The sequence below is a fragment of the Epinephelus moara genome, chromosome 5, assembly GCF_006386435.1.
Source record: "Epinephelus moara isolate mb chromosome 5, YSFRI_EMoa_1.0, whole genome shotgun sequence".
Taxonomy (NCBI): domain Eukaryota; kingdom Metazoa; phylum Chordata; class Actinopteri; order Perciformes; family Serranidae; genus Epinephelus; species Epinephelus moara.
In genome coordinates, this window is record NC_065510.1 from 31,345,971 (window position 1) to 31,357,875 (window position 11,905).

Consider the following 11,905-nt stretch of genomic DNA (forward strand, 5'->3'; position numbering starts at 1 on the left):
CTCAAACCTTTTGTCTTCCTCAGGTGTTACCACTGACCTGTGTCAGAGCTCAACCTGTTCTTCTCTACAACTGCCCTCAGAAACATTGTTGTGCTTTATGTTTTATGTTACAGAAATATAATTCAGAGAATACACATGCAAACAAACACTACTGAGAACGTGTCGAAGTAAACTGTCCTGTTTGTATTTTATATGCAGCATTTCTCACATATGCAACTTTTGTTATTATTTTGATAATTCTAATAACCAAAACCAGTAAAGTGCAGCAATTTACACTGTGCTTCATGGTCTGCCCGGTTCAGCTCAGGGCTGTAGTCACCTATTTAACACTAGATGGGACCATTTTCAATCTGCATCTTCTGCAACCCAAACCTTGAGGGTGGTGCCAGGGGAGTTCCCCCTAGGAGAATTTTTTTTTTTAGAAATGTAACCGCTAAACTGACCATTTGAGAGCATTTCAAAACAAGAATCTTAGATGAGGGGTTCTCAGAGTGCTCAGAGTGACATTATATAGAGCCAGTACATGATTGAGAGTTGCACAGGAAGAGTGCATTCACTATGACTATGATGATACTATGGATGTTTTTATGACATTTAATTTATGGCATACTGTACTGTGACTGAGATTTTTATGACTTTATGAAATACTATATCGACTTCTTATGTACTTAATTTTTTAACAGCTTTTTTATGACATTTTATTTATGGCATACTAAACTATGAATATTTATGAGACTTTTGTGACTTTTTATGAAATATTATATTGACTTTTTAATTAAATTGTATGACTTTTTATGAAGTACAACACTTAATTTTTAAATGACTTTTTTAATGAATTTTTTTATGACTTTTTATGACACATTATACTATGAATTTTTTATGACTTTTTTTAATGACATTTTTCTTAATCACATAGTAACACTTTACAAAAACCACAACAGTCAGCAGTGATATAGACTACCTAACATTTACATTACATTCTTTTTTTGGAAGGAATAAAATAGAGACAGTACAGTGTTTGACACTGATTATACCTTCCCACAGCAGTCGACACCACTTGCACAAACCACATGCAGAATATTTATGGCAATTTCTTAAGTTTATTTATGATTCTGATTACATTTACTAATGATCATTATGAACAGTGTACTGTGGTTGCCTGTTGCAGCATAGCAGTTTTCTTCATATTTTTTTATTAATATATAATAACTGCCAAGATTTCCTTTTCATGTTTGCTGCTGCACTTGTTTACAAACTGCAAAACAACAACACCTTTTCCATAATCTGTCAATAATCATGCTCCAGTCATTTATTCATGTTTCATAATTGTATAATCACTTATACATGATAAGAAATGAAAGATAGTAGCAGTGGGCCACAGGAGTATTTTAAATAAGAGTCTTGATATTTCCTCCTGTTGGATTATTTCAGTGAGCTGAGCTGTATCTGCTCCAGTGCAACATCGCCCCCTGCTGGTTTATCTAAGTCTCAATATTATTGGAGCTGCATTTCACTAATACAGACAGCCGTGTCCGCCACAGGAGGACGAAGACTATTATAACTCTGCCATCTGAAAGTCACCACTGTCAGGCAAAGTGCATCTTGTGTAGTTTCAGTAAACAGTGTGGAGCTGCGGATTGATCTCCCTCCTGTTTGTTCTCGCTCTTATCACCAAAAGGCCTCTTAGCGAGGTGCCCTGTGAAAACTGAAGTGGGTAAGTTGAGATAGAAAAAACTGAACGCACTGACCTCCAATCCTGTACTCTGTCATACCTCCGCAAACATCTTTTTTTTTTCCCCACGTCCACCTGAATCTGGGAGGCTCATGCAGAAGACGACAGGTGTCACTGTATCCTTGCGCTTCGTCTGCACCCTCATGCATCAACGAGCGCCACGGCACACTGCTGTTTACCCAAAAACACTCAGTGGGTCCAGTGGCTGCACGGCTGCTGTCATTTTAGCAGCCTGAAAGACAAGATTATCAAGCTGATTATAAGAGCTGTGTGTGTGTGTGTGTGTGTGTGTGTGTAAACTCACTCACAGGTGGACGCTCTGAATATTCACTCACTCTCAGTTAAAAGCCTCTCACACATTTCTCAGATACTTTGTCATCAGTGAGCAGTGAACATCAAATAGTCCATTAGGCTATAGTTTGTGCAAAGTGTGAATTCATGTCAGTTACAGCTTTTGGAAGTTTGTTCTGATCAGCAGGGGAAGACTGGGTCAGTTGACACACTTTGTTTTGATAGGAACAGGTGTGAGTGACGTGATGTCCTGCTCAGAGAACCAATGGAGAGCCACACTCACACTCAGTGGTGAAGTGGTGGTTGATGAGGTGGGTGTATGGTATATGTGGAAATGGGTAGATTATGTAGAAAAAGGGAGTATACCTTCCACTACACCACTGCTCATACTTTTCAGAGAGAACATTATAAGTATAAAAAATGGAGTTAATGCTTTATTTTACTGGTTGTAATTTCCAATGAATGTTCTGGAGGTTTCCTGGAAAAGCTCTTTTATTTCAAACATTCCCACATACCTCACATCTTTATTAGCCAAGCACATACTTTATATAATGCAGATTAACCCCTATGTTAAAATCATATAGCTTGTAAACTCTTCAGAACATAGAATTAACAATGAAAAACACATTTACAATTTTTTACTATCACTTATAGATCAGAGGTGTCAAACTCATTTTAGTTCACGTACATACAGTCTGATTTGTTTGACACCTGTGAAACCATTCCATAATATCCTATAAATAACAAACACCTCCAAATTTTCCCCTTTTTTTGTTTAATGAAATACATTTTTAAAATGTGTATCCATTTACAAAACACATGACAAACAGCCTGTGATGTCTTCAGAAGAATAAATGCAATTGCAACAACGTTTCTCAAGTTTTCCACATTCACTCAGTCACTACTCGCTGTCATTACATGTGCATTTTTCTGTACATCACGCCAAACTAAAGTGAAAGAAAAGAACTGTATTCTGGTCGGGGTGGAGAAGCCTCTGAAGCAGCATTTTACATGAAGAAAACTACTCACTTTTAAAGTTGCTCCTGAAACCAGGCACCTCTTAGCCTTCACAAGTGCATCACTATTAGGTGTGCAAGGTGATCCAGTGGGCTGGATTGGACCCTTGGGCGCTCCGGTTCTGGCCCCCGGGCCGTATGTTTGACACTCTGTTATAGACGTTAGATTTTTTTCCCCAAGAGGCTACTGTAGCTTCTCATAGGCTGATACCACACTGAGTTCATTTTGGATTTTTGCATGTTGCTGTAACCCACTGTACACTGACTCATTACATGCTGTTGAGTTTAATTTCTACTTCCAATCTGTTAACGCTTCATGATGTCCATGCTTTCTAAATAATTTCCAAGATGTTTCCTGAAAAGAACTATGTGATTTGGTACTAATTATAGAGAAAATAATGGTGTGATCAATTGGTGCTTTTGCAATAAATTAATTATAATGAAAACTAGGTTTTTCCGACAATTCTTCAGAATTAATTAATTGGAAAAATGCCAATTGAACACAATAATATTTTCTCTATAATTAGTACCAAATTACATGTTCTCTCCAGGAAACATTTTGGAAATTATTTGGACAGTATGGACCTGTATAATAAAGCATTACCAGCCTGGAAGTTGAAATTGCACTCAAGAACATCTAAAAGGGGGATGTATGAAGTACTCTTTATTCATATTCTTCATATAACACATTTAAAAGCAAATGTATACTAACATACTGACAGAATAATTGAATAAAACCATAAGAGTAAATGTAACATCAGAGACACATAATAAAGGCGAGACAGAGCAAAAAACATACAAAGTAAATGTGGTTATACAGATTATATAAATGTACAAAGTGCACAACATGCTTTTAATCCTTTAAGATGAAAAACCCGAGGTAAGTGCATCAGAACTGAGAAACATCTTTTATCCACAGAGACAGCCGCAGTATGAACACCTGCAGTATCAAACCACCTTCAAATTTTGGAAACGTATTATGTTGAATCATGACAGGAGGATCAAAAACCATATTGATTCAGCACCATTACAAAACCAGGGTACACTTTGATCCGTCGACACTGAGTCGTGTACACGGCGTCCTGCACAGGCTGGTGACGAGGAGTGTACACCACGTCCTCCCACAGCTCCTCAGGAATTTCCTCCTTCAAGTGGCCCTCCCAGAGTGATTTTAAATATGCCACAGAAGAGGAACACAAACAGTGCATTGAATTGTGTGACTCAGAGTCTGTGCTTTTGTGGTAAGAAGGGGCTCTCGTTCCAATGAGACTCTGGGAGTTTGGAAAATGATGAATCCCCTGACGGATGACATCTGAAGAAAAGTTTCCCTTTTTAGCTGATTTGCTGAAATGACACAATTTGAAAGTTCTGTACTTTTGCAGAGTTGGTGAGTTTCTGTAGTTGTAAATTCAAAGTGATATTGGAAACAAGCTAAAGCTGTTAAGATTACTTTTTTCAAATCATGACTGACACTGTAGTGCTCAAAATGACTAATTTTAATAACACTTAAAAGTAACTATTAAGCTATTTTGTTATATTTAAACCAAGCTTTACCTTCACTGTACACATTGTCTGGCTTACTACTGCTTTGTATCATATTTCTATCCAATGAAACCACCAATGGAAAAACACTGTTAATAAATTTGATTTTAAGAATTAACTTACTTGAACTTTCGCATGTCTGCCAGTACCTACCACACCTCAAGTATGTGGACAAAGTAAATAAGATGGCACTTGTTTTTCAAGGACATGATCAACATCACCTGTCAGGTCATGTTAAATATTTACTTTGTCAACTGACTCCGATTGTTACACTGAATTAAACACACATCACATTATGCATCTTCAGTGGTTTGTACATACACAGAGAAAGCCAGGGCGTGCTCACTCAAAGCTCATCAAATACGGCAGCTTGATCAGTGGACCTACACTTCAAACTATAGCGCTCCACGTTGCCGTAGTAATTATGATGGGACCAAAAGATAAAGTCAGGTGATGTAGTATAAAGAGCAACAAAGTCCGTGGACAGAAGAGGTCGTAGGTGGGTGGATGGGTCAACCAAACAGAGGCATTTCATCCGAGAGACCGCTGTTTGTGTCCCAGTGAAACCCAAAGTCAACGTTGACTTATTTTCACTCATGTACTTAAGTTGACTTACCTAACGTACTTCACATACAACACATTCGCACACCCAACTCGTCAAATACTGATGCTCGGTCAGTAGCTCTACACATCACACTATGATGCGCTAGGTATCCAGTGTCAGATCCGGACGTTCAGCGATGGCGTGTCAGTTTACTCTTGTTACATGAATTGTATCTTTTCAAAATAAATGCCTTCAGTTTTAGGCAACAAAAGAACGTGTTAGTAGTATCATGGATTGGCTTAAAATAAGTATGTTTGTTATTAATGTAATGTCATGTGAAGTATCTTATGTGACATATCTCGTAGCATAGTATGCTACACATACTAGCACACTACGTTGTCATAAAAATAACTCGACTAACTTTTTTGCTGTCATGTGGGAAACGTGAGCCTGGTCTCACTCTGAAGTCTTTGAAATCCTGCGCTTGGGCAGTGACTTGCATCTGAAACCAACGAAAAAAGGTGTCCTTTAACATCGGCATGATATGCAGCCGGTTGCTGATATAGTTTAGCGGTGCCTGGTGGTGTCAGGGGGAAATGCGGTGGGACAAGGACGAAAGTTAAGGCGGGGAAAGTCCGACTGGGGGTGGACGGGAGGGGTGGTGGATGGGTCCAACAAAAACCGACCTTCACCCGAGGGAGCAATGTTCCCATCCTGCAAGACTCTAAGGCCAAACCTTGTTCTTTTTTCCTAAATCTAACCACATTTTTGTTGTTGAAGGGAAAAAAACGGCAATTTGCAGTGTTGTACTGATGTAGAATGTTTATTTTGAAAGAGACTGTATGTAGACATTAAATTTCCTGTGAAAACAGACGTGTATGTTGAAAGAAGACAATGCATGTAACAGGCAGAACTTGATATGGTGTCCAAGAACGTCACAACCAACACACCCAGGGTACCTTTCACGTCATATGTGGATGTGGAAAGTCCATGACCAAACATCAATATGTGATAAAGTCAGAGTGAGAATGAGTTGGAAACGAAGAGTAGTCACCTAGGTGAAGGTCTGGAGTTTGTATGACTCACCCATCCTATGCACACTTTCTCGCTCTAGATACTACAGTGGTTGCTCAGTGTGTCAAAAAAATGCTACTGCCCGATGCGTCTCATTCTGCCATTAAAGGGTGCTTTAGTGCATCGATATCGGATGCAGAGGGCCGCTGACCAAGCATCGGTATTTGACAAGTTGGGAATTAGACCAGGTTGTCACACGTCACTTAAGTCATGTTACATACGGAACTTAGTTTACATAATAAACCTACTTATTTTAACCCAAACTATGATCTTTTCTAAACCTAACCAGCTCAACCTAATCGTTTTGGTGCCTAAACAACTGGAAGTTTATTTTGAAATAGGCACTGTATGCATGCCATACTGATGACTTGAGAGTGAGAATGTGTTGAGATGGCACACATTGCTTTATAGAATATATTTATAATTATGACATCTATATGGTTAACAAAAATTGATTCAGCTTGCCTTGGCCTGTTCAAACACCAGTCTGTCTAACCTGCCTATTAGAAGAGTTTTAAGGCCACGCAATGACAAAGACTCACAGAGAGATACTCCAAAATGTCCCCAAAAGAGGTGTTTTTTGTTCAGACATAGACGTCAGTACCATGAGGATGAATAATAGCCTGCACCTGCCTCTATCACTGCTCCCATCTGTAAACCATAAAGTACCTACTCAGAAGTTTCCTTTGGGCAAATCTTCATCCAATACAGTCTGTGAATCAGTCTGAGGTCTGCTCCTGACGAAGTTTGGGGACTCCCTCATGTGTTGGACATTAAGTGTGAAAGGTGGCTGAATAAATTAAGTTTGGACAAAGTAATAAAACCCCTCTGTTAGATATCCACGTGGTGTGGCTCTGGCTGCTGCCTAGCAACGGAATCTAGCAGCTGTACTGCAAAAAATGTCTGTCCCATCATGTCCTGTAGTTTACTCTTTAAATACTGTCTATTTATATGGTATGTGCATAGTTGTAGATTTCGGGGGAGATAGGGATAAGTCCTCCTTGATATTTAAAACATGTGCATTTCCCCCTAATAAAAACATGAAAGTAACAGGGGACTTTTATTTTGACAAAATAAAAGACATTTACACCATAACTTGATGCAGAAAAAGCACAAACTGGTGCTTAAAAAATTGAATGCAGGAAACTAAATGTTTGATGCTCAAAATTTTCTGGTGGAGCAAATGTTTAAACAAAACCTACGCCCTTGTGTCTGTGAATGTGTGTTTATTTGCACTGGCTCCCTGTTAATTTCAGGATCCAGCACAAGATTCTAACCATCACTTACAGAGCCCTCCATGGTCAAGCACCTGCATACTTGACGGATCTGGTGTCCTTTCACTGTCCTGTCAGGTCACTGCGGTCCGCTGAAGGCCACCTACTTACTGTCCCTCACACAGGATTAAAGATGAAAGGTGATAGAGCCTTTAAGGCTGTTGCACCGAAATGGTGGAATGCACTACCTCATGAGCTGAGAGCGGCCTCTTCCGTGGACATTTTTAAAAAGCAGTTAAAAACACATCTGTTTAGGCATGTGTTCCATTAATTGTCCATTGTATCATCTCTGTTTTTCACTGCACTTTACTTTTTATTTGTTTTTGTGTATTTTGCATTGTTTCTGTTATTGTATTTTTTGTATTTTATCTTGTGAAGCACTTCGTGAGTCCTCTCTGTGAGAAGTGCTATATGAATAAAATTTACTTACTTACTTACTTAATTGTTTTTAGGAAATACTCTAGTCTTTGAGAACACATTAAGTAGATACTGACATCTCAGTGTCAAAATTGAAGAATGAGTCCAGCACATTTTGTTTTCAATCACACTTTTTATGTAATATGAAACTGAAGACAGAGGGGAAAGGAGATTGAAATAAACTATTGAACTTTAAATCAGGCTTTACTGATTACATTACCTGATCACACTGATAACAAAGGGACAACTGACCAGATTTATTATGATCAACCACAACAAATAATGTATGATATTCAGTTGAAATAATAACCAAGTAAATTTAGTTTACTTCCTTATAATTATCCTAAATATATTACAACTTTACCCCTCCCAAATCCAAAATAAAAACTGTGCCTTTTAAATATATTTTCTCTAATTCATTTTTATTTATTTATTAGAATATGTGTGTGTGTGTGTGTGTGTGTGTGTGTGTGTGTGTGTGTGTGTGTGTGTGTGTGTGTATGTGTATTTTTTATTTTCATCCAGTTGTGTTCTACACTGGTTTTCCTTTTTAAAAATTATTGTTATTATTATTATTATTATTAACTTGCCTTCGTCATTGAATTAGCTCCCTTGTTAGACAGTGTTTATTCTCTTAACTTTAAGCCATTGTGGCAGAAGTAGGGACACAGTAACACAAACACTCTAATGCAAACCATAATTACTAAATTACCAGCTATAACATCAGAGATGACCACATCACTGAACACTGACAGTGTCAAGAGAGGTGGTACTTTTTTTTTTTTAATAATTTTTTTTATACTAATGCTTATGAGCAATGTCAGTATTATACATGTTGATGTATATGTGTACATTTAAGTATAGTTAATATTAGAAGCAGTTTAATTTAATATATAATTAAATATAATATTTAATTTAATAATTTAATTAATTTAACACCTGTACCCATGCGTAGAATATGTATGTCCACGTGTGTGTGAATAAATCCAGTGCATTTTGTTTTCTGGCTCGTGACGATTCATCTCTGATGGTGTCATTCCGTCACTACTTTGCAGGCTCCCTGGTGTTATTACCTGTGAGGTGTCCCATGTTGTCAGACCCACATCCGTGTTGTTGACACTGTGCAGACTCTCACAGTGGCACACGGTGAGCGGGACACTTTTTGCAGCGTGCGGGCTATAAAGAGAGGGAGTGGCGCTCTGGTTAACACTGAGGAGAGAGACTCCACACACAGACAGCAGCACGGCAGCGCCCGGGATAACATGATTAGCGCTCTATTAGGTCCGCTACTGAGCAGCACTAGATGCAGCACAGGGATCATTGTGTGTGTGGAGAGAGAGGAGACACGGGGGGAAGACTTCACGCCTCATCCGCCACATGGATCTTCTTTGCTTCCTATTGATCTGCTTAAAGAAGTTACCCACTGACAGCTTTTTTAATGCCTGTGCGTCTCCGGCACTGGAGAGGTTGTGTCACTGCTCTCTGCCTCAGGTAAGATTATTTCAGACTTTATATGCCTGTTCTCACAGTTTTATTCAGGGAAATTATGTCACTTAATGTCTGAGCTAATTTTAATAGTAATATTACATGCCATTATTAATTTAAAAGTGTAAATAGCATTAAAAGTATCTGATTTTTCCTCTTGTTGCCTCATGTTTTCAGATGAACTGACAGCCTTATAAATAATCAGAGCTTCTCCTTGAGGAGTGTGTTCATGATGAGAGAGAAAAATCCGGGAAAGCCTCAGAGGAGTGATTCAGTCCCTTCCTTTCTCAGCCCCGCTGTGAGCTTCTAGCTGTCCTTCCTGGTGATGGTATTTGTCAACCTCAGGTGAACTCACATAGGAAGTGGGCAGATTTGCTCCAATGGGGTTCGACAACGAGACCAACCAGACTCTTCCAGATGTGGCTCTGTACAGCCTGCGGATCTCCCTGCCACTCACTGTGCTGGTGGGGATCATGATCCTGCTGACAGTGTTTGGCAACGTGCTGGTGGTCATAGCTGTGTTTACAAGCCGGGCCCTGAGGGCTCCGCAGAACTTATTCTTGGTGTCTCTGGCGTCGGCAGACATTTTGGTGGCCACCCTCGTGATGCCTTTCTCCTTAGCCAATGAGCTCATGGGATACTGGTACTTTGGGGAGGTGTGGTGCGAGATTTATCTGGCACTTGATGTTCTTTTCTGCACTGCCTCCATCGCCCACCTCTGTGCCATCAGCTTGGACCGCTACTGGTCCATCACACAGGCCATCGAGTATAACCTGAAGAGGACGCCGCGACGCATTAAGTGCATCATCGTCATCGTGTGGGTCATCGCGGCAGTTATCTCCTTCCCCCCTCTAATCACTATGGAGAAAGAAAACAGCGAGAAGGAACCTGTGTGTAAGATCAATAATGACAAGTGGTACGTCATCTCCTCCTGCATCGGCTCCTTCTTCCTCCCCTGCGTCATCATGGTCCTGGTCTACGTGCGAATCTACCAGATCGCCAAAAAGAGGACGCGGGCGCCACCAGGAGACAGGAAGCGGAAGGAGATAGCGAAGACAGCCACTGTGGCTGTCGCCAACCAGAAACAGAACGGCGTGGGCGCAGGCGATGCTGAGGGCCGGCTCTGCCATGAGAAGCTGAATGGTGAGCAGGACATTGAGCTGAAGGAGGGAGTGGGAGGAGAAGGAGGAGCAGGTGAGGAGAAGGGTGAGGTCAATGGGGTCGACCTCGAGGAGTCGTCCTCCTCTGACCACAAGGTGAACAATCCCTGCTCGATCAAGAAGAAATCAGGCAAGGGGAAAACCAAACTGTGCCAAATCAAGCCCGGGGATGATGGCGTCCAAAAGCGGGTGCCAAGCAACAAGGGCAGCCGCTGGAAGGGCCGACAGAACCGGGAGAAACGCTTCACCTTTGTCCTGGCCGTGGTCATTGGAGTGTTTGTCATCTGCTGGTTCCCCTTTTTCTTTACATACATGCTAATGACGTTGTGTGAGTCCTGCCCGGTGCCCGACACCCTGTTCAAGTTCTTCTTCTGGTTTGGCTATTGCAACAGCGCGCTGAACCCCATCATTTACACCATCTTCAACAACGACTTCAGGAGGTCGTTCAAAAAGATACTGTGCAAGAGGGACACTCGAAGATATGTATGATGGACTCCATCTTTATGTACATACTTTTTTTTTTACTATATTGTACATAGATTATAAAACACATAGACCATTGCGGCATGGTTCACTGGCTTAATCGCTCTAGGTGTAAGTGCTTGGAAAGGCTTTCCCAGGATGAGCTTTACGTGCAGCATCTTTTCAAAACCACCACCCGCAGCTTCAACAGCGAACACAGCGCCACAGTGAAACCATGTTTTTATTGTAAATGTTATTTTTATTTTTATAAATGAAACCCACATAGTGAAGTCATGATATGTGTTGTACTTTACGACAGTATGTTGTGCAAAATGACCTGTCTGAATATTTGTCTCTATTTTTGTTGTTAATTCAATTCAATTCAATTCAAATAACTTTATTTATCCTCAAGGGGCAATTTAAGAGCAGCACACTGAGTAGTTCAGAGAAAAAACACACAAGACATAAATAACTACAATATAAAAACATGGATACAGTATTGCGCCATTTTGTATGATATCATGATAATGATGACGACAGTGGTTAAGGTAATGGTGATGATGGTGGTGATGATGATGTTGATGATTATGATGATGAGGATGATGATGGTGATGACAAAGTGTGGGGGGAAATGATGGCTCTTAATAAGAATAAAACCCATTTCCTGAACTGGTCTCAAGGCTCCACAGCAAGTCAAAGCATCAGACTGGTGACGTTATCTCATTTTGTATGTTACACACACACACACACACACACACACACGCACACACGCACACACACACACACACACACACACACACACACACACATATATGTTCCCCAGCGCATTATCCTCTTAATATGTTTTTCCTTATTTCAAATATTTGTGGTATGCTTTATGTTTCCCCCAGTCAATGTGTTTAAATCAC

General features: G+C 40.1%; 1 protein-coding gene across 1 annotated transcript; it reads left to right on the forward strand.

Annotated features, from left to right (window-relative positions):
* The first annotated feature begins 9,112 nt into the window (after positions 1–9,112).
* Positions 9,113–11,670, forward strand: adra2a (adrenoceptor alpha 2A). Its single transcript, XM_050044515.1, has 2 exons — positions 9,113–9,381; positions 9,553–11,670. Exon 2 carries the CDS (start codon positions 9,756–9,758, stop codon positions 11,022–11,024), a length of 1,269 nt encoding a protein of 422 aa, XP_049900472.1. The 5' UTR covers positions 9,113–9,381; positions 9,553–9,755; the 3' UTR covers positions 11,025–11,670.
* Positions 11,671–11,905: the final 235 nt, after the last annotated feature.